General features: G+C 40.3%; 1 protein-coding gene across 1 annotated transcript in view; it reads right to left on the bottom strand.

Moving 5' to 3' along the window:
* The window catches only part of FBN1 (fibrillin 1), a 157,391-nt gene that overhangs the window by 25,009 nt on the left and 108,779 nt on the right, over positions 1-23,603 (bottom strand). Inside the window, 13 exon segments of the mRNA XM_040601426.1 lie at positions 3,002-3,124; positions 4,219-4,344; positions 6,566-6,637; positions 7,580-7,738; positions 8,360-8,482; positions 9,786-9,911; positions 10,021-10,089; positions 10,493-10,657; positions 11,526-11,648; positions 12,226-12,348; positions 13,870-13,995; positions 15,802-15,924; positions 16,492-16,614. Of these exon segments, the coding sequence (XP_040457360.1) occupies positions 3,002-3,124; positions 4,219-4,344; positions 6,566-6,637; positions 7,580-7,738; positions 8,360-8,482; positions 9,786-9,911; positions 10,021-10,089; positions 10,493-10,657; positions 11,526-11,648; positions 12,226-12,348; positions 13,870-13,995; positions 15,802-15,924; positions 16,492-16,614 (1,581 nt within the window).

Here is a 23,603-nt window from a genome sequence, read left to right as displayed (position 1 = left end):
GTATTAGCAGCAACCATGACAGTCAGAATCCAGTGCACGGCCCTAATTTAAAATATTATTTTTAATTTATTAATGATGAAACCATTACTAAGTAAATCTCAGAAAAGGGGCTATTTGCTTGTAAATTACCCTCTTCAATATCTGTGGAGCTGAAAAAAAACTAGTGTAAAAATGGTATTTACCGAACACAAATTCTTGCTACAGGGAAAAGCATATCGCCTGGATTTTGAAAAGTAGAATTACCGACATGAAATTGTATAGGGAGATTTCTGAGTGCTCTACATTGACTGCAACAGATACGAAAGCCACATATAAATCACAGTTTCTATTCTTCTCATGAAAGCAGCTACTTGCTTTTAGCTATGCTTGATTATAGCACAAATTGCTTGATTAACTCACAGAAATCATACAAAACAGAAAGGGAGATGAATCCCACACTTTTCTCACTCAGCTTACAGAGAGATAAAACGCATTGTAGATTTATCTACTCATTATGCAGTGATAAAATGGGTACATGTATACATATGTGTTGTAGCATCCATGCCTCATGCAATGTGATGATCCTGTAAACCAGACAAAGCTCAGTCAGCAAGAAGAATTACTGCTATATGGAGTCTGAAAATACTTCGCCAACAGCAGCAAACACCCAACTGCATAATTCTGCAGAGCGCGCTAGGGAAAGGGAAAGCTATCCTGCCAGCATGTGCTATGCTGCCTGACAATCGCAGGGCATCCACCACAGTTGTCCAACAGCTGACTGTCTCCTGCTACTCTTGTTATCAATGCTTTCAGGCAGAATTCAGGATCCTATCAATAGTGAATGAAACAAAATTTTGAAGAATGGAATGTTTGCTGTCCAGCACATTTTTTTCCCCATGACAAATCAGAAACATGAATCAAATGATGCCCTTCTGTTGACCTCATCACCAACAAGAGCTGGTTTCATTCAATATGCTTCCTGACACTCTGTCTGCAGCAGCTCCAAAAACGAGAACTGAGGTGCTGCCATAAGCTTGCATTAGAATCGATTAGATTTTAGCATTCATTAATTTTCTTTTTAAATGCAACCTAAGCAAAGCAACTGCAGTTTCTTACCAAACCACCCCCAGGTCACTGCAAAACTAAGAGTCAAGTAGTTCCTAATTGCAAAGAAATTAATTTATTACATCTTGTCTCCCTGCCTCTGCTGCCACTTCTCTACACTCTAGTTGGCATATGGACAATCTTGATTGCCCCCATCCCCAGGATTACCATGCATCATCTGGGGCCACAAGTAAATTTGGATGTGTGTTCACTGAGGACCAAGCTCTCCCAATGCTATTAATGATACTGCTGCTAATTAGTCTAAAGAAGGCAGAACGGAAACCAGTGCTGGATAATGTGCTTCTTAAGAACTCTTAACCTTCACAGCTCAGGAGAGTAGAGATGAAAGAAAAATTGTGATTCTCTCTTTGCTGCTGTATGGGCAAATGAATAGTGAATTAAAATCCCAGGGAAAAGTCACTTCTTTTGGGATAAACAGAGAACACTGTAACTTGTTAAAAAATTGGGAGGCAAAATTAAGTGCCAAAATGAGTTTATATGAAAAATTATTTATTATACCACAATAGATAGCACCAGAAGAATGCTATTTTCACAGTAAGATACATGCAGTACTCATAGTAAAAGTGGCTGTGATACATCAGTTTTGATTCAATAAACTACTGGGATATCATCATTTTCCATGCGGTAGCATGACTGATCCAATACAGCAAGATGCTCAGCACTCTTTGCTCTCAGCAGAGCTGTTGGAAATTTCCTCCCTTTGCTGAATCAAGTATTTTATCAACTGCTTTTATTTTGACTCTAATTGTGTAACTTTATTTTCACTAAATATAAAATAAGAGCAAAATACAGGGAAGTATTACTGTTGGTGCCAATTCATGTCTGGTATTGTAACCCATATCAGAACCTTCCCTGGCTCTTCCTGTACTGCTGTAACGAACCCATAACAACAACAATTACATTAGAACATATTGAATATTTACATGTGGCACTGCATAGCTTAACAAAACAAAGTTTTAGTTCTCATAGTAGCGTTCTGGTTGTCCCTACACCCTTTTCCCTTAAGGGTCACATGAAACAATGGAAAACTGCACTGTAGGGAAAAGTACACTTCCTAAAACTCAAGTACTCAGAAGCAAAAACCCAAGGAAAATGTTACCAGTTTCCGTTGTAATTATTATTTTGTTCAGAAATGTATATAATATTTACAGGTGCTTGGCCCACAGCAGTCTTTAAAAAAATCTCTGTGATTCTTCAAGTAATCAAGATAACATGAATGCCCCTCTGGACTACGATATTATAAGAAAAAGCACATAGATTAGAGAACTGCAGTCCCACTCAGTATTTAAAAATAATGTTCAGAGGCTTGTTCAAATCCACATAAAAGTTAGGAAGTTTAACAATAAGCTTTTTAATTTCGTGCATATGGGCTAGCAGATAAGTTCATGTTATCAGCAGAGACCCCAGCAAGCAGTGAGCTATTTGTAAAAACACAAGTGGCAAATAAATTGCTAAAACAAATCTTAAAATTAAATTAAACAGCAAATTAAAATTAAAATCAAAGAATTTATGTAGAGGAAGGTCCCTGTCAGGACTGCAACTGAATTTTTAGCATCACAAAATAGTTAGTCAAAAGGTAGTGAATCAACTGGTCTGCCTAGACACAACACAGGCTAAAGAAAAATATTTGCCAGTGGCTGGTGGGATAAAATGGAAGACAAACATCTACTCAGGTGATAACTCTCATTTATGCTTCTGTGGGATGGGCCCCTTAATCTTCCAGGAATGACCAGAGTGTTTATGGGATGCCCTAAAAGGCTTTAAGAAGAGGGTTCTTGGAGCCCAGGTCATGTCCTGGTATACCATCTTTCTGAAGAAAAGTTATGCTTTTTTAGTCTTCTTTTAAAAATCTACTACTTTTTGCAGAGCCTCACACAAACAAGCCAGAAGGACTCACCAGTGCAGCGGCCAGTTGATGTGAACCTGTAGCCAGGTTTACAGTCACAACGGTAGCTACCAGCTGTGTTGACACATTCTGCATTTTGCTGACACACTGGTCCATTTTGGCATTCATCAATATCTGTCAATACAAAAGGGAATTTGATTATTATGGTAAGCTGGCACTAGAAAGAAATCGACTTTGTTTTTAGCATAAAGAGTATTATCTTACGCAAACAGAGGAATTTCTTTCTAATCCTGAAAAAATAAATGTATTGATGAAAGTAGATTTTTGGTCACATTAGGTATCTCCTGAAATGATCCCAAACCCACATGGTCCATTTGTAAAATACACTCCTATTTAGAGAATTTATACCATGGTTTCCTGAAGGTGTTGAAAGGCCCATGAAAAGCCTGTTGCAACACTTCACTTGGGTGGATTTCAGTCTTAAGACTGTGATCAGAAAAAGTAAGCTGCTCTGTCTGCACAGATCTCCACTGGAGACTATGATACTCTGTTATGATTAAGGGAGATCCTTGAGATCCCTATAGGATATTAGTAGCTTTCAGTGTAAACACCACCAAAAAATTTTAGGCAAAAATTTTTGTCCAATTTTCCTTACTTAAGTGGCTGCAAAAAAATATAACTTTATTTCCCTAGGAATGTAACTGTTTCAGTTAGAAGCAACATACGGAAGATGCTTTTATTTAAAGGTCTCAATACCTTGCTTGCAATGCAGCACCATGCTGTCAGCAGGCATAACCCACACCGGAGAATTAAATCAATTCATACTGCCATCTTTGGTTTCTCCATTAAACTGACTAATACAATGTTAGGAAATGTTTAGATTGGGGAAAAAATGATCATGTGTTTATATTATTTACAGAAATCTTTGTTCCATTACAAAAAAATATCTTGGTTGGAATTAAAAAAAAATGTGCTCATGATCTGACTCAAAACTACTACTCTTTTCTTGGCTTTACTGTCAAATCTGAAAAACAATGTTTCTTCCCATGACTGCTGACTCACGCTCCTTCAAGGCCTCAGACTGTCTGATGGAAAATCTGGTATTTTCTATGCAAAAGAATTCAAAACGTCTGAATTGACACAGACTTATGACACTGATACTGGTATTTTCCCCTCATTGAGGATGATTTGCAAGTATATCAGATTTGCCAGTGTCTGAGTCGCCAGGTGGTGAAGGCCCGTTTCTCTGAATGAGATCAGCACTCTACCTTCGCAGATCAGTAGCTTGTCATTGTAGAAGAACCCCACAGGACACTCGCATCGGAAGCTGCCAACCATGTTTATACAGATCCCATTTTCACACACTCCAGGAATCTCTCTGCATTCATCAATATCTGCAAGAAGAAATTTTTTTTTAAATACTTGTAAACAGCACTTCATGAAATCTGCTACAGAATATGTCCTTATGCATTTATCCTCAAGAGAATTATCAAATGTATAATGCTATCATCAGAGTGTTCCCAACTGCAACAGACAGTGAATCATTCCAAACTGGAAATGTAGGTATTTTCTGTTTTCTCAGGCTTCACTGTAGTGAAGATATATGCTGCCACACAGGAATGCAGAAGGTAGCACACATCCTTCCCCACGTCTCCCACCCACAGCCTTGATGAACATCCTCCTCCTCAGTGTTACAGTGAAGTTATTGGGAAGAGCCAGAGAGAACGTAACTGTCTTTGATTTAATACAGAAGAGCATGACTGAACACAAACACTCGTCAGAATTAGTTTTGCACAGTTTTACCCTTGTTAATCTGAAAAGACTTTCATGTTTTTATATAACAGTTTGAAAGTGCCAATGCCAGGTAACCTCTGAAGTGTTGCCAGCATGCTATTAATTAGATTGATGAAGCCAGGCAGCCAGGGTTTGCCAATGCTTTATATACACCAGGGTTAAGTAACTCATTTTGGCACAAAAAAAACCCAGCTGCTATTACAATTACATGTCTTGCCTATTGGGTCTGTAAATTACACATCTTGAATAGTCTGACAACATAGAAGAGTTCAGAGAGTCCTCTCCAAAAACTGCCACATGCACTGATGTACACAATACAGAGGATATGGTGAGAAATTGTCAGCTAAAGTGATTTTCCATCAGATAATGTATTGTTTTTAATTTTGCTGCTGGATCAAACCTTTAATTTCCTACATTAGATTCTGTAATTCTGAGCCCTCTGATTATACAAGGGGTGAGTAAAAATAGAACTACTTCTGTGTCTGAAACAACCATCTGGAGTAAATATATAGAACTTTAATCCAAACAGAAAAGTAACATCACGTAAGGACTGTAAGCAAGTATTACAGGGTACATAAAGCTGTGTCCCTGCAGAGTGGGTGCTACCTTGTTCCTGTGCCCTGTGCCTACAGATGTAAGTGACAAAAGCAATTCCTGTGCAAAAGCAGCAGGTTGAGTGCTACAACTTAGTGAGACAGGCCAAGATCCCAAAGCAGCAGGGAAAGCCTGAGATCTGCACAGCATAAAGCTGCATGTGCATCAGTCTCACCACAGTGCTGCATGCACTGGGATGTACTGGTGACCTCTGCAGGGGGACAGCCCTTCTGCTTCAGTTGGCTTCTGAAGGTACATTGCTCTATGACGCAGCAGGGCAGACAGAGCAGGCTGCAACACTCCTGGCACACACATCAGCTGCTACAAATGCAGCTTTTACCTACGCAAGTTAGCACAATCCAAGGTCTCCCTACCAGCGCTGATGTCCAATTAGCTTGAGTAGACTTGGCGACAATTTGGGCTAATGTTAATAGCTAGAAGGGGGAACTTTGCTTCTAAGAAATGACCTGGTAAATAATAAATACTGTACATTTCTGTAACTTCTTTAAAAATCATATTCCCCACTTTACTATAAATATTTCCATCTAACTAGATGAACACTGCATCACAGCAACAGCCTAATGTTAAAGCACCTGATTATTGCCTATATGCTGCCTGTGTTTGCTACAGGGCACATTATCTGCTTCTTATTTGCATTTTTGTGTGAATAAAAACAAAAGGAAGTCCCATTAGGGATTTACTCAACTCCCTGTCTTAGAATTCCTCATTCTCTCCCTCTTTTTGTTTTGCAATTTGTTACTCACGATTCAAATGTTACACACAATAACATATGTGAGAAATATTCCAGCTGAGCAGAAAAAAGGATTTTTGTGTCAAACCAATACACAGGGGGACTGATGTGAAATGTCAGATTAAATCTCTGCTTTAGTTTGAGGGAAAGACTCCTAATTCCTCTTAGGCCAAATGCTAGTTGGCCTTACTCCCAGACCTCTTATTCTCAGTATCCGTGCCCTGCTCATGTAGGCCTGATTACAGTTTTTGGAGCTTTATGTTGTCTTGATTACAAGCAGCAATTATCATTGCTGCCAGCCAGGAGGAGCTAGGCAGAGAGTTTGCAGGCTCAGATTTAAATGGAGGGTTGAACTCCATTACACTGTTTAGTCGTTATTCCTCTCATGAAAAAAAAGTAATTGGGAAAACAAACCTTCCCTCTTCCCTGGGCAGAGACAGCATGGCACGTAGTTAAAAACAGAAATTACAACTCACCAACTGGTAATCCTGTATAAATGTCAATGAAGAAGCCAGGCCTTTGACTTCCACAGAGTGTGGAGAATTCATCTGCAGCAGGAAGACAAAGCAACAAGTATAGTATTTGGAATTAATCAACAGTCAAAAAGTCATTACATCCTTTGCCCAAGAATGTTAATCTCCTACTCTTTCAGCACCTGCAGGGCACACAGAGGTATGCAGACCCTTCCCCGAGGCTCACCATGTGATGTACTTAACATGCACTTGGGTTCTCATTCAAAGGCCGTTGAAATTAGCAAATACAAAGATGCAGAGGGCTTGGGATCACATGCCCATTTTGCTTTGCACATGCTTACCTCTGTGCCTTACAGTTTTTTCATACAAAGACCTGACATCTAAAACCATGAATAGTTACGTTGGAAGAGATTCAAATAAGTGTCTAGGAAGTTTGTTCTTGAAGCAAACCACCTTGAACCAGTGGTATGTCCTGGGCTCAACTCTGCGGTCTTACCCAGTGTGGAGGAGTCCTGTACGCCCATACAATTAGCACAGAAACTCCTACATTTTATGTTTAGCTGCTTGACACAGATCATTCTCAGAGGAGACCTCTGTAAACCCATGGCTACCACAAAGGCTCTTTGCGGTGATCAGCAGCTGAGGCACAGCACTGTAGACACCACATTTGCTGGAGCAATGGCAGTATTGCAATGGAGCAAAACCTTGGTCAGTGCCTCACCACTGGATCAACACGCATTTGCAAAGAGGCAGATTAACCAATACAGAGCATGAAGCCTCCCAGACAGGGAAACCGGCACAAAGGAGGCATGGCCCAGCAGCATGAACACAAGCCACTCCACATATGCCTTCATTGTGACTAGGGCTGGTCACCTCCAGGCCAGAAAAGTATTAATTCCTTCATTTTGGGCACACAAGCGCAGACAAGGATATTGTATCTCTAACAATGTTACACGCATTAATAATAATTCTGATGTTACCAAGGCCTTCAAATAGTTTTGCAATGCAAAAACATACCAGTGCTTGGGATAGGACACTGTTCACAAGGTTTATTCCACGCACGTCCAATATTGTAGGAACAGCAGCACATTTTCTTGGTCATATTAAAGAGCAGTTCACCATCACAGGTTTGATTGTCAGCATAGTAATTTCTGTAACACAGACTTCTTCTCATATCTGTGAAAGTGAAGAAAAACCCAGACCAATGCATTAGCAATTCTTATGGAAGATGATCTATCTGAAGGGTTTAGGAGATACCTCCTTCAAATATGTACTTTTTTGCCCCTGTCAAGGAGACGCTGCAGCACTGTAGAATACTACAGAAGAGCCTCTCCCTAGAAGAGTACTCTAAAAGTACGAGAAAGCAATAGAAATATTCAAGAGCAAGCAACACTGCTGTAACACTCATCAGACTTACCAAAGTATTCAAGTTGGGGCTTTGCCCAACACTGAAAACCATAAGCTAGTTTATGGTTCCCCCTCAGAACTGTACACAGCTTGTGACTTCATTCTGTGAAGTCTGAGTAATTTTAGCAGTGTTTCACATATAGAAGCTTTCAGGGCTGAAGTGAAACTTGTAAGAAAATACCAAATTAGAGGAGAAATTCTGATGAAGTACTGAAACACCTGCATTAAAAGTGATTTGCCTTGCTTTATTTAAAAAAATGAGAGAAGCTTGATCTTTCATTTAGTTAATTCTTGTATAACTCAATTCACAGAAATAGTTCTGATTTGTGCCCAGGAAAACCCTGCCCCAAACCACTAAGATAAGCTTGAAAAAAACCCAACAACCCATACCCATGCAGTTGTTTCCTCCATTAACTTGCATATAATCAGGAGGGCAGATGCACGTGTAGTTCCCAACAGTATTGTAGCATGTGCCAGGTCCACAAATGCCAGGTGTATCACACTCATTCACATCTAGAAGAGAACAAAAAGGCAGTGAGTGGCCACAGAAGCTATCTCATTGTGCTTCTGAGAATGAGAATATCTCAGTAACACCTGAGGTAGGATGGTACTGGTGGAGGAGAGCTGAAGGGGCTCTCAGCAAGGTCACGGTGGAGTGAAGCCCACAGAGGGAAGGAAGCGGTGGCACAGGTGGCCGCAGAAAGGCTGTCTATGATGTGACGAAGGGAACTCTGATATGTCTACCAGGTCAGAGACAGCAATTTGGGTTTTGCCCCTGTTGTACAAAAGTAGTATTTGAGGATCTCATCCATTCTGGATTCCCAGATCCGGACAAGAATCAAAGCTGTTCCCTGTGGAGAGCCCATCTCGATAAGCAATGATGCCAATACAGTCTGCCTTACTGGGGAAAATGAGTAACTTTCCCAACACAAGATGTCAGTCATGTTTACTTCATCAAGAGACTTTAACCTTTGTTTAAAAAAACCAAACCAAATCACCACCCCCAAAACACCCTAGTTCCTAAAACTTCAGAAGTATCTCACTAGCCTTACCATTTTGAAGTATCTGTGACACACCATGAAGGAAAAATATAGCGGTAGATTTCCTCTTTAACATTTGTTGAGCTATGTAAGCACAATACGGATGAAGCACTTTGCTTCAGCTTTAATTTAGGATCTGAATCTTTTGTATTTCTGTCATGTTTGGCACGTCACAGGCACTATGTAACAGTCTGGAAGGCTGAAGACAGCCTAGGCAATGGGAAATTAAGGACTTGATGGGGTTGCTTGAAGTTTTATATCCACTACAATCTGACAGTTGCATGTAATGTGATGAACATGTACTAGTGAACATGCTAGTGGAAGGAGAATGTTTTGCAGTACACCCAGAGTTTTCAATTGGACATTGAGGTCAGCAGGAGAGAAAATAAGTAGTAGAAAAATGTCCTGGACACCCTGTAACCAGCTCTGCAGACTCATGGTGTAAGTTTGCTCTTTATCTGAGTGCTTATGCATTACCCATTACCAAACAGCTATTTTTTATAGCTGGTTAGTAAATTATGTTTTACTTAAATAAAAACTTTGGGGTTTTCTGGTTTTGATCAAAATCTGATCATTTTAAACAAAAATTTGCATATATTTCAACATAGTCAAGAAGGAATTTTCTCTCTCTCAACTGTTCCAATCTTCCCACCTTTAAGCTTTACACTGCTTAGTCTGGTTACGCTCCTTTTCAAGGACAGACCAGTTCTTCTGCATATTGAACTGTCATCATTTTCTAAGAATAAAAGCAGACTGGTTAAGTGAAGGCTACCTACCATCACACACTCGGGTCTCTTCATTCAAATAGTACCCTGAAGGACACTGGCACTGGAAGCTACCAAACGTATTAATACATTTTCCTCCTTGGCAAAGTCCAGGCAGTTCTTGACATTCATCAATATCTGTTAAAACAAACCCGCAAGTTTCATTTATGCTTTCCTATGAAAAGCAACAGTCACTGAAGAGTTTCATAATTTTAGATGTGTAAATATAGGAAAATGTAAACATTACCTTCTAATATAACTGTAATAGGGTTTGGTCGGAATCCTTCCCCTCCAGGGCAAAGAACCTTATATTCAGCTGAAAATAAAATAGATTTATGAACCTAAATTAGTATAAACATTTTCAGCGCATTTTTTGAAATTATTTTTGAAAATTAATCAGATTATTACAGGTAATTTAAATGTAAAGTAACAAAGTAACCAGATAAAAACATTAGGTTTTACTCTGCAACATCAACCGCTATTCCATTTCATAATGTAATTTCTTGTGTGACACCAAACTTGCTCAAAAATTATAATCTTCTGGCTAAATAATCTTTTTCAAAGATCAGAAAAGTTTTTGGTTGAGACCAGTGAAAAACTGTCCTCTGCATGTACACAAGAAATGATTACACTGAGGAGTTACCTGGCTAAATTAGAAAAAAAAAAATATCCAACAAACACACTGTATTGTTGTGTTTAACCCAGGAAAGCTGGCTTACTTGTGTTCACAAGTGGGCAATGTTCACAGGGAACGCCCCAAGCTTTGCCCAGAGAGCAGCAACAGGAAGCCTTGGAAACACCCACTCCAATCTCATTGCTGCAGAAGGTGCCACCATTATCTCCACGAGTTTTAATGTCCAGGTAACAGTTGCCGGATCGTGTATCTATTCAGAATGCACATAAGAAACACATCTTATAAGAGGAAAACACAACATATCTCAGGACGAGGGATACCTTCAGATGGCTCCCATTTCTTGTAGGACAGCCAAAGCAAGTAATTTGCATTGTCCAGGAGGGCCCAGCTTTTCCCACTTAGATAGGATGGTGGTGTCCCATTCCTTGGCTTTGTTGGACTTGTCACAAAATAGGGAATTTATTCAGCATGACCAAGGGCAGTTCAACCAGGCCCTTTCTCATTTTGATTCACATTTTCACGTGCACTTGTACATCCCTCCAGTTCTAGAAACTCACTGCTTTCTTCTCCTTGAGGTTAACAAGCATGAAAGCATCTACTAAAGTTAGGAATTTCAAATCCATTTGAATTTGAGGAGCATCCCTATGTCCTCTTAAACAAACAAAAAAAAATAATCAGAGGATTACTAAGCAGCTGGAGCCTAATACAAGAGCATTTCCATCAGTTGTGAAGCTGCACCTAGCCAAGCTGTGCTCAATGCTCCAAGAGCCTCGTGGCTTTATGCTGCAACTTCACCTGCCATCTTGGGGCCAGCTGGACATTGGTTTAAGCTTGTTGAAATGTAAAATTGTCTCACGCCTGCTGTAAATTGTGGACAGCTGTAACAAGCCCCAAGGGTTGGGCTCTGGCAGCTGGGCACTGCTGGCCTGCTACATCACTCTGGACGTATGCCCACTGCACTATTACAACCTCTAAGCCAGGGGCAGTGGGGTGGGAGCTGGAGAGCCTGTTCCAGCCCTTTTCTATGACCTGGGACATTATTCCTATTCCTAAACAGTTAGCCTTGCAGCCTCTCTGCACAACTTCACTTGTAAATAACATAAGGAACGGTCCCTTACCAACACATCCAACTCGGGTGGGATTCAGCTCAAAATCAGGAGGGCACTCACAGGTGTAACTACCAGCAGTATTGACACATGTGCCACTAATGCAGGTTGTGGGATCTGCACATTCATTAACATCTGGGAAAAAAATAAAAGCAGACAGTAAGCAAATACTCAAGGACAGTGCAAACCATCAATATATCAGGTATCATATGCTGACCACCATAAATCCATTAGTTAGGAGATACACTGATCTCCAGGAAGCTCTAAAAACCCATACATACACATTTGAGAACAGCAGTTTGAGATAAACTCATCATTTCATGGGGAAACCAATCCATGAACTAAAATTCACATAAAGTACTAAAAGAAATGCTTAAGGGCAAAGTACACCACAAGGTCATAGCTTACCCTCCAGTACTGTGAATGGAAACTACAAGGTGCAACACATCTCTGGCTGGGAGATGCAGACAGAAGGGCTCTCACTGCTCTGTTTTCCCCCTTCTTCTCTTAAACCGATGGGATATCAGAGGTTGACAAAGAAGGGGAAAGAGTGTAGAAAAGGCAGGAAGGAGAATCCCATGTTATACAGCAGGGAAGTGCACATTTTCCGATATCCACTCTGATTTGTATAGCTTTTTACAAGAATTTCCTACAGAGCTGACCATGACACTAGAAGAAAATTAAAAAGCATGTTGTTCAAAATTATATTTACCTGTGCAGTTACCACCGCTTCGGTCCAACTCGTAGCCCACTTCACACTCGCATCGGAAAAGTCCAGGGAGGTTATGACAAGTGCCGTAGACACAGATGTTAGGAAGTGAGCACTCATCAATATCTGAGAGAGGAACAGAAAGGGAAAAATATGAGGTTTCCTTGGATTTTTAAGATATAGACAGAGAAATGCAAAAGGGTTCAGAAAACATGGATCTGGAAGCCAACTGCTTCTGCACACTGTGTAAGACCAGAAAAATAACATGCCAGATGGAGTCTAAGGAACCTAATCCATAACCTTGTTTCTGGGCAAAAGGCTCTTTCCAGTGTCTCTGGAAGCCATGCCAGAAACAATCTGAGCTTATTAGTGGGTTAATCTGGCAAGTAGCAAAATTAAACATGGCAGGAGACATCTTTTGAAAAATTCTAATCAGCAGTCATCTGCAGAAAGCTGGACATCAGCAAAGGAAAAGCTTCTGCCCAAAGGTGAACTTGATGCTCATTTTCAGGTTTCTGCATTTGACAGATCTCAGGTTTGGCAAGCAAAGCTCACTTTTGTGCCTTTTGTCCAAATCACTGCATCTGATTCAGTATCTACTGAACACCATACGCACTGCACCAAGAGCCACCAATCTGATAACAATAAAAAAGTGTGTGTTTACAAAGTACCTTAAAATGCTGCATTTAGAGTACGTATCTGGGACATCAAGGAAAGTCTGTTTTAGCAACAGGAACTAGGCTCTACATAAGCTATTTAAAGTTAGCTAAAAGGTTTGAAAGTAAATTGTTTCATGAAATATTATGAAACCTAATATTGTTTTAGTTTACCCAAAAATTCACTCTCATAAATTATTTCTCTTGGTAGATTACTAAAAAAAAAATACACAGAACACTTTACAGGGGAAAAAAATTCTATTTATAGTGATGTACTTAAGAACTCCATCAAACACCAGTTACTATGAGTTATTAATATGTCAGAGATACGGCTGATTCTTCTTGACTGACTGATTAGCATTATATCAACTGCAGATTTCAAATGCTACGATCAAATATATGACCTTAATCATGTAGGTAACATGTTTACTATTTGATTTTTGCGAATCTTTGCACATGCAAAACTCTTATGAACGAGTTGTAAACAGTTAACCGACAACTCACTTTCAAAACTGAATGCATACTCATGGGATGTTGGTGGTTTTTTTTTTTTGGCAGTCATACAAACTTTCTGCAAGGCTTCAAACTCTGCTTCTGCACCTCACAGAGGCCCTCAAAGCACGTTCACTGTACTAGCTACCAAATCAGTGTTTTTCAGCTTCATATACACCGAGACAAAGTAACAGCTTTTTCTGTTTAACTGTTACGAGTAAAATGAAGAACTGGGTACAACTGACCAAGATGAAATGGCAGCTGACAGAGTATCTCGTAAGATAAGCTCCAAAAAGCTGTTCTCTCCACATACAATAGGTAGACGAACACCTAGAGGCCCATAATAAATGCATAAAACTGAAAAGAAGCAACTACTATTGACAATTTTCAGGCGGTTCTCAATACCACCACAACTGCAACCAATTATAAAAATTTTCAAACATAAAAAACTATTAAGGCAGAATTTGTTGAGTGTTGTTTAAAGCTTATGGAGAATTACCTTCACATGCTTTCCCATCTGGGCTTGGCAAAAATCCCATATCACATTCACAACGGTATCCTCCAGGGGCATTGAGGCACTGCCCATTTTCACAGAGATTCAAGTTTTCTGAGCATTCATCGAGGTCTGTAAAAGGAAGAGAAATTGCAGGTTTACCGTAAACATGGTTTTCTCACCAACATTTGTTTCAGCTGAAGCATGCGGTGTTTCAAAGATTTTAATTCTTCTATTAGTTCTGAACACTTGCAGAAGAAATTGCAACCTAGTTATGTGCAGAGACTATTACATGTAACAGCTTGGTATATTTCCGACATGTTGAAAACACAGCTTCTCATCAAAAGGAAAATTAGAGAGGCACAGACTCCTAAAGTAGCTACAGCTAATAACAATTGGAGGCAGTACACAGGGTCAAATTTAGACTCAGAATGAGCATGTGAATTTTATTATAGTTATTGTTTCTATTACAGTAAAGCCTTGAGGCAGCAATTGAAGAAAGAGGTTTACTGTGCAATGAGCAAACATATGGTAATAGGCAGTCTCCACGCCAAACGTGCAAAACACTGACAAAAAAGTGGCACTGAGGTCAAAATAACTTGATCAAAATTATACTGCAGGTTAACAGCTTATGAGAAAACCAGCCTTGCTACTGGACTATGCTGCCCTTCAGATAGATTGTGGCCCTTACTCTCTAGCTGAAATTTTATACAACACCCTACTTGTTGCAACATATAGTCTGGCTGGCAGTGTGAGCTTGTAAAAAATCAAAGTCTGGCAAATCCAAAGTAGTACCTACTACCAGGGTGAATGCTGCACACGTTGGCAGAGGGCTTATGGAACACTTGTGTGCCCTAGTCTGAATCCCAGCCACCTCCTGCATCCATGAACAATACAGTATACAATTTTTTTAAAAAAAAAAAAGTTCTATTGAATGCAGAAACTCCGTAAGCACTCCATTTGAAAGATGTAGTTTATAGACTCCTGGAAATCATCATATGGGAAATTAACAAAGAGTACTGGGTTATGAAGGCCGCTAAGGAAGCTGAATCAGATTCAAGAGTAAATTATACGGAGAGAATTAAACAGAATCCCAGGGTCCATTTATAATTTGGAATGATTCAAATTCAGCCTTAAACCTGCTGAGCCAGATTCTCAGATGCCATAAAAATCTGCTGTAGCTGATAAGAGTGCTGCTGATTTGCGCAGCTGAAAACCTGGTCCACCAGCTGTCTATCACATGGCTTTATTCCAAACAAGGTCACCCTCCACATAGCATCACCAGCAACACTGATATCCTTAGCGTAATAGCAGGGCTCCCAATGACTAAGCTTACATGAGCTAATCTGTTCTTCAAAGCAGAAGAATGAAGTGTGGGTGGAAAACATCTCTCTAGCACTGTTTTATAATCACATTTAGTTTATAAAATGAGGTTTTAAGAAGCAGTTACTTCCATCATTCTACATGTCAACACTGCACCCTGACACCATCTCTCAGGATGATGCAGTAAAGAGGACAGGCAGCACACATGCACTTGTGGAAAGAACAAACATTTTCAGGCAATTTTAAAAAGTCATTTTAATGCATGTGCCTTATTATTTAAATAGGAAGGTGGGTTGCCAATGGATTGGTTTCTAACAAGTCAAATTATATGATCAAGCATAGTTTTAATAATTTAGCCACCCACTCTGATTAACAAGAAAAGCTCAATGAAAACCTGCATTTTATCAAGTGAAAAAAAAAGATTGCTTTAGATTACGTATAATACACAGTATTTCTGTCAAGTTACGGCAACTTAGGTGAAGTAGAAGACAACAGAAGATGACATATTAGACAATAATTTCAATTGTTTAAAAGCTGGTTTTGTGTATTGAATCGTAGACTAACTTAGGTTGCAAGGGACCACTGGAGGTGATCCCATGCTTTCCTAAAGCTCACCTGTACAAGTGAAGCCATCCCCAGTATAACCTTCTTTACACAGGCAGCGGTAAGAGCCCATTGTATTCTTACAGTCAGCATGTGGGCTGCACATGTGAGTTCCATTGGAGCACTCATCCAGGTCTTTAAAATAATTAGGAAAAAAAAAAAAAAAAGGAAAAAAGCAACATCAGTTAAAAACCACACGATGAATACAAACTTTAAATATAGTGTAAGGCACACAGAAGCTCTACTTTAAATAATCTTCCATAACAAAACTCACACGTATGTGGGGTCATCTGACTGGAGAAGCAAGCACAGCTTCTTTGCAGCCCAGCAAAGAAGTCTGACAAAGTAACTGTGAATGAGGAAGCTGCAGGGCACTCTCAAACTAAGACCTGTATCCTGTTTTCACGAGGAGCACCAGGAGACCTCTCACTGCCTCCCATCAGCTGCCCTCAAGAACACAGCATCTGTCTCCATGCTCCAGTCTGTTTTCACCAACTCACAAGTCAAACATGAGATAATGCTGATTCCACAGTTACCATGGCAGAGAATTTGTCCTCCGATGGAGGATGTCAAATCAACCTAACAAGCTTGGTAATCATATCTCTGCTCAATTTGTAGGTGTGGTATTGATTTTTTTCAGAATTTCTAGGACCCAGCTTTGGTCTGAACTTACAAATAAATACCAATGCATATGACCCTCACCTGTGCACTTGATACCATTGCCAATCCAGCCAGGGCTGCAGCTACATTTGAAACTTCCTGCTGTGTTTGTACATATGGCATGTCTATCGCAGTTATGGGCTCCGATTTCACACTCATTGATATCTGTAAAAACACAGAGATGTTTGAAGAGCTCGTGAATCAAACTTTCTCATATCCAGATAACCAATACTGGAATTTCTCAAGACAGTAAGAACATGAAAGCAAGTCTGCATTTCTTTGTAACATGACATTTAAAAAAGAAGCAGAAGAGAAATGGAATCTCAACAAAGAAAAACAAAGAAGCATATAGCATATTTCAAACGTGCTGCCCTACTATCTATTTTTTTGACAGGTATATAAAGCAGTACTTCTGCAGTTTGCTACAAAGCTTGGTAACTTTTATATTCAAGAAGGAAAACTGTAACTTAGGTTTTCTTTTGCTTTTCCAACTGGTGCACTCAGCGTATGAGGCCACAGCCTTCGGGAAGAAGAGGACTAGCATCCATGAAGATTACCACAGGTGTTCAGCATCCTGGGATGTACGTTTGTCAAGCAGCTTTGCAACAGGGTTGTGGGTCAAATTTGATGACTCTGAGCTGGTGGGAAGACCTGTGCTCCCCTGAATATAGAAAGGTACCACTACAATGCACTGGATGTATCTTGGCCATACCTTAAGATGACTGAGGGAAAGAAGACAGCCTTCCCATCTGCCCATCCTAGAGCCCACAGTGAGGGACTCCGGTGGCTCTACAGTGCATGGTTTGCTAAAAGGTCTCAGAGGCAACTCTGCTGCCCAGGGACTCCTGGAATGCAGCACTCCCACAGCCCCACTAGATCTGCCAGGATGCTGATGAACACCAGCTGGGCACAACCTGCAAAGTTCTCCTAGGATTATCCCTAGGCAGTTAACCAAGCCAGGTTCTGCTTTGCCAGAGACTGTGTGGAAGGTGGAGGATGGGCTGCACTACTGTCTTTAATGTGACAGCTGATGGACACAATGCTCATCAAGTATGCCGTTTATTAAGAGAAAACCTAACACCGTGGAAAAAGCCAGCATCCTTGGAGACATCAGGCAGCAAGTCATCCAATCTTCAACATATGCATTCATGCCAGCACGTTCTATTTCAGTACTTGCTATTTTCACCTTATTTTCATTCTTGGGCATTTTCTGGCAATGTCAAAATGCATAGACCAAAAAAGACAAACTGACCTCCATTCTTCCTTGTCACAAAACAATATTAATACCCTATACAAGTACTTGGAGAATGTATAAACTCAAAGACAACTGTTTTCAGCAATTACTCCTGGTAACTAAAACAAAACTGGCAGGAATTTTCTTACATGCCTGAGCTATGGATTTTACAGTGTTTTCTGTAACCGAGCCCTCTCCTAACTAAGCTTTACTTCCACGCAAGATGTAAATTATCCAGAATTCACATCAAACCACTTAATATTTATATCAATTTTTTCAGCCCTCCCTGTTACTGTTGTTGCAGTAAGCCAAATCGTCTCATTCTGTACAATAGCAAATGGAAAGGGAAAATAAGCTCACAAACTCCACATGATTCCACAGAGAAAAACACAGCACAGACTCCTCTTGAGAAGATGACTAAGAAAAGGCATCAGCCATCAACCATGTAACAACCTTTGGGGTTCTCAGCCCCAAATCACAATTTGTTTCCCTATCAATATACCTAAAAATTATTAGCTCTTTAAAGAGGGCAAGAGAGTGGAACCATTGAGGAAAGTGTCTGGGTACCACATTAATAATTTCCTTTGTAACACTCTTAGGTTTTTCTGCCCGCCCTTCTTTAGACAAAAGGCTCTGTGTCCTTTCTCTATGCCCTGTACATATATAGTCACTTTTCACAAAGGCTACACGTGACGCTGAGAAGCAGACAACATATGTCTGTCATCCTACAATTAAATACTCAAGCCCAGAAATTACCCAAACCCACTGCTGGCTTGGGGTTTTTTTTGTTTGTTTGGTTTTGTGTTTACTTGCTGGGACTTTTTAAGTCTGTACAGTAAAATTGCATCCAACCTTACTTTTCTGGGTTTCTTTCTAAATGAGGCATTACTCTAAATCAAAACCCCAGACATGAGTATTCCCATAATCTGAATCCTGATGTCTGGATATAGATCTAAATCTGGCAGCTGGAATCTACTATTAATGATTGTTGACTGCACCCACAAGCCTGAAAACATGCAAATGGACATTTACTTTTTAAAACTTAAAAAAAGGGTCAGGAGCAGATAATCTCAGAGCATATTTGCTTTTAACATGTGCAGAAACTCATATGAAGATAACATCACCCTAAACAGGAAACGAGTGTCTGTCAAAAATCTTAAGGCTGGTCAGAAAAAAACCCTCATTTTGGCTTGGACTGAAGGGAAAGCCTAGATGGAATTTCAAGAGGTCAGCTACAAGTATACATTGACATAAAGAAGCTGAAGCAAACACTCTGTATTTTAACCTTTACAGGATTTTAAAACCTCAACTGTTAAACCACTGCTAACATTAAGATTGCACTGTATTTGATTATTTGATGCTCTGAAACATACAATCACATGCTTCCTTATACCCTGCGGAGCACAACAAAACACCACAAAAAACATCATCAGTGGAGAGATTTCTGCCAAGAATTTTTTTAAACCACCAGCAAACACAAACAGTAACTTGCATGCAACAGCTACACCGCAATGAAGTCATGCTCGGGCTCAAATTTAAGGCAATCTAAAACAAATTTTCAACTCTACATAAAATGACTGTGGACTCCATCCCATCCCACCTTGCACTAACACTCTGCACCTGAGAGCCCCCCTTAACATCTCTCAGTGGAACAGCAGCACAGTGACACTAGGGCCCTTGCACTAGGCACTTGTTCCCCTGTCAGCTGTTTGACACACACACTAAAAGCTTGGAAACTTCTGTGGGATGAAAGTTGTGAACACAAATCTATATCCAAACACAGGTATTTATAATGGGATCAACTTTCTCAGAGATTATCCACTGAAATGCCATTCCACTTGCTTTGAACAAAATCCTGAAATCCTTTTCAGCTTCTTTCCAGAAAAAAAAATTCAACAGATTTCAATGCTTTCTGCCTGGGTAAAGATCAAACAGGGAATGCAAAATATATTGTCTAATACCATCTACTTTTATAGGGACATTGCAGGGCTTATTTCATTGATGCATGGAAAGGTTTTCAGATACTTAAATGAAAGCTGATTGAGGCATATAAAATACCATCACTGGCTTCATCCCAGATTTTACTTATTTTCAAAGCTATCTGCATTTAACTCAGATGTTGTTTTACTATAATCCCTATTCTCTCCTTTCATTGCACAGCTGAGATATAAGCCTAAATTTATTGCATGGCAATTATTTCCAAGGCAAAAGAGATCTCAGACCAAACACGCTCCTGTGTAAACGGGGCAGTGAAATCAATGGAATTTATGCCTGCTTGTACTGGAGCTTAATATGGATTTATGCTGCCATAAGTATTGAATTACAGCTTCACAGAATGAAACAGAAAGGAGAAGTTGAGCTCTGTAGAGGAAAAATTAACTCAACATAAATGTCTTTAATAAGAGCAAGAGTCCAGATTGTGCTGTCTGCATGGCAGTACAAACAGTACTACACTCTTCAAATATTCCAACTTTATTCATATAATTGTTTGAAGAGAAAAGCGTTACTTGGTCTGAGTGAAGGTATCATGACCCAAAGCGTGCACAGGAGGACGCTACTTGAGTCAGGGTTTTACACAATGGTGGCCTATTCCCATTGACTTCAGGGGGACTGCCACTAAAGAGTAAAGGAGTGAGTCACTGATTTATATCAACCTTTTCTTTCTGCCTCCAGTATGAGGCCGTGACAAGCCAAGGAAAATAAAGACATTCCAATCCGAGACTGACACTGCATCCTCAGCTGGTCCCACTGTGCCCCAGTCCTGCTGCACACATGTTCTCAGCTTTGTAATTGCACAATTCCCATTAATACTAAGGGAGTTGTCTGCCTACAACAGATGAGAATACGCACAATAAATAATATGCAGATCTGACATCATAACAATCCCAAGCACTCTGGGGAAAAAAACCTGTCAGTCACTCTATTTTGTTGGCTCCTTCGGTTCTCTTCTCTGAACAAATATTTTTTCTCTCGAGCCTCTGGCAATTAATAAAGCGTCTCTCCCATTAATGACAGAGGCACAGATTTTTGGAGCTGCGGATGTGCAGCAAAAATACGTGTCGTATATACCTGTCATGTTGGCACTACGCTTGCAAACACAGCAACCAAAGGAAACAAACAGCTAGCCAGGATCTGCTAGCATCCCGGTGCAGTCTTGAAGTGGATCATTAAACTTGGCCAGAGAGCAACATGGGGCTAAGTCACCGTATTCTCACCTATACTCTGGAAACACCCAAGTCATTCCTCTGCGTTTGACCAGAATGAGAGTGAACATTAACACATGAAAACTCACACATTCATCACAGGGCATGAAATCCTCAAGGAACTCTGTGTACCATTTACATTTTTTGTTAGGTTTCACTGGGGCTTCGATAGTCTATAAGGGTTCTTAGCAAAGCGTGAATTTAATTGAGACTCCACCTATCTATCAGCACTGTTTGTCAGGAATTCTGCAAATCCTTCAAGCATTTTCTGACATTTTAATGTTTTTGGCGCTCTCTGCGTATCTGTGCATTTTATTGCACAGACATTTCACTGGCATTTCAAGCCTGGGCCCAATTCCCACGGGGCCAGTCGTCTGGTGGAAGTCACAAGGCATTTCCTCCTCCTGGGTCGCTGCCCATGTAACCAGGCAGGTAAAACAGAGGCTTTTCAGAGGGAGAACACAGGGAGTTTCAACTTAGCGCTCACACAAGTAGAAAAATATATGGAAAAATTCCTCTATTCTGATATCTATACATGTAGAATTGTTTTGACTTTTGGAATCACTCTTGGATTTTATTCAGCATACTGCACTGTAAGCACCTCTTGGAGTTTCACATGGGGCAGTTCAGATTTGCCTGCTATTCATCCTTACGTCATCAGCCTGGGGCGCAGCATGTTATGGCTGGAGAGACGCCTACTCACAATACGCTCCTTCTGTGACACCCCCATTTGGCGGGCAGCATCTTCGTAGTATTATCTTCTGGTATTTGGCCTGACACAGCCAGCTCCCAGATTCACAAAGGGAAATGGATTTGTTTCACTGATACCAGAACTCTCTTGTGCCATCAAGACTGAAACACAACGTATTATTAATGGCCAGAAGCCAAAGATAGGAGAGAGGCAAGCACATTATACAAGTCACAAAATGTTACAGACCTATTTCTGAGGGCAAATGACAGGAATCACCTCTTCTTTTCACACTATCAGGTGATGTCTTTGTAACTATCTTTATAACTATTTATAACTATGCTATTGTCAACCATGCAAGTATGAAGTGTGTGCCCACTCTTCATTTATCTACTAGGGTCATCATTACTGGTTGACAGCAAGCAATACTCAAGACCAAACTCTCTAACCTCATACCCCACACCAGGCAAGGCTGCAGCTGAACATCTCCCACTAGTCTTTCTCCAAACAGCATGGCCCTTGCAGAGTCAGAGCCTGGTCTCAGCCCTCCAGCTCCATGAGCCTGCTGTGGAGAAATCCAGCTGACTTTTAAAGCACATTTATTTTTGACCAGATGACTGCCTTGGGCAACTTCTGCCCCCAGGTTCACCTTGTTCAGTTTGACTTTGTAAAGAGCACCTTAAGCGTGTGCAGGCACAGATCCACCAGGAGCAAACAGGAGGTCTGTGCACACAGCTGTAACTGGCAAGGATGGCTGGGAGAGAGTCCGATCAGAGAAGAATTTGTTCCTCTGTGAAAACATCAGGGCAAGTAAATTTACAGGCAATACTCCAGAGTGGTGACGAATCACAAAATACAAATGCCAAGTGCCAATACAGGATTTCATTTCTGCACAAGTACATGTATACTTTATTGACAGAAAAAGCAGAGACAAGGTATTTGTCAAGAAGCTGGGCAATCTGGAACTGGGATAGGGGAACACTCTGCAATCTTCTCTCTAGTGGCTATGTACCATTGCCTGCCTAGAAAAATCTAAAATTAACTGCTCCGAGTCAGTCTTGCCACAGTTTGCCTTGTGAAGAGAAATTAAACCATTTGTGGCACTTTGCCTAAGAAACCTGCATCTATGATGTATATTTTTGCATATTTTTAAAAAAATTCTATTTTTGTTACTAAACTATGTTCACAATCTTACTGAGAATCAAGGAGGGGGTAACAAACATCTGTGTGGGATGGGAATGTAGAGTCAGTAGGTGGATTCTGAATACTATTAAATGATTGGGAAAAAAAGCATGTTTATTTGTTAAAATGGAAACAATTAGTAATGACAAGGGAGCTGAAATATTTAGACAAAACTCTAATGGAACCCAGAGGATGTTATTTAGTTATTCTCATGAAACAGAGTACCTCCCATTCAAAGGGTTGTACACATTTTTGTAATTTTTTTCCACGGGAGTTCCTAAAACCCGTGGATGCTTTTGATCTGTCTGTAAGACAATAATTGAATCCTGAGGTCAAGATGCTGTTGGCAAGGTCGCTGCAGAAGAAGTCTTGAAGGATGCTCTTATGTACCCGAGCCTGGGAACTTCAGCTCTGCTCTAATACTGCACAAACATGAGGTGAGGGAATTCAAAAGTCTCCACCAGCGAATCAGACTTTTTAAAAACCAGAATGTGAGAAACTGCACACCATTGTCACAATGGCATCTGTATCCATACAGTTTCTTCAGCGTGAAACCAACCTACAAAGTTCCTGCTCTGCTTCCTCCCTTATATAAATACAAAAGATTTTGGTGATTTATTTTGGTCCCATCTCAGCTGTATCAGCATAACTGGTACTTCACCATTTTGTCTTATACCACTGGCCTCTCTCAAATTACTGAGCCCCCCTACAGCACCTTTTGTAATTGGTGGTGTTCTGCTGGTTTTCCTGGTGAGTGTCATCCTCCTTGGGACACTGGCTTATAGCCAAAAGCAGCAGAGGATGGGCTGAGGGAAAGGTAAAGATGTATGAGGCGGTGGGAAGAGAC

Source organism: Falco naumanni, chromosome 7, assembly GCF_017639655.2.
Source record: "Falco naumanni isolate bFalNau1 chromosome 7, bFalNau1.pat, whole genome shotgun sequence".
NCBI classification, from domain to species: Eukaryota; Metazoa; Chordata; class Aves; order Falconiformes; family Falconidae; genus Falco; species Falco naumanni.
The sequence above is the reverse complement of the archived record's forward strand: the minus strand, read 5'-3'. Positions and strand labels throughout refer to the sequence as shown.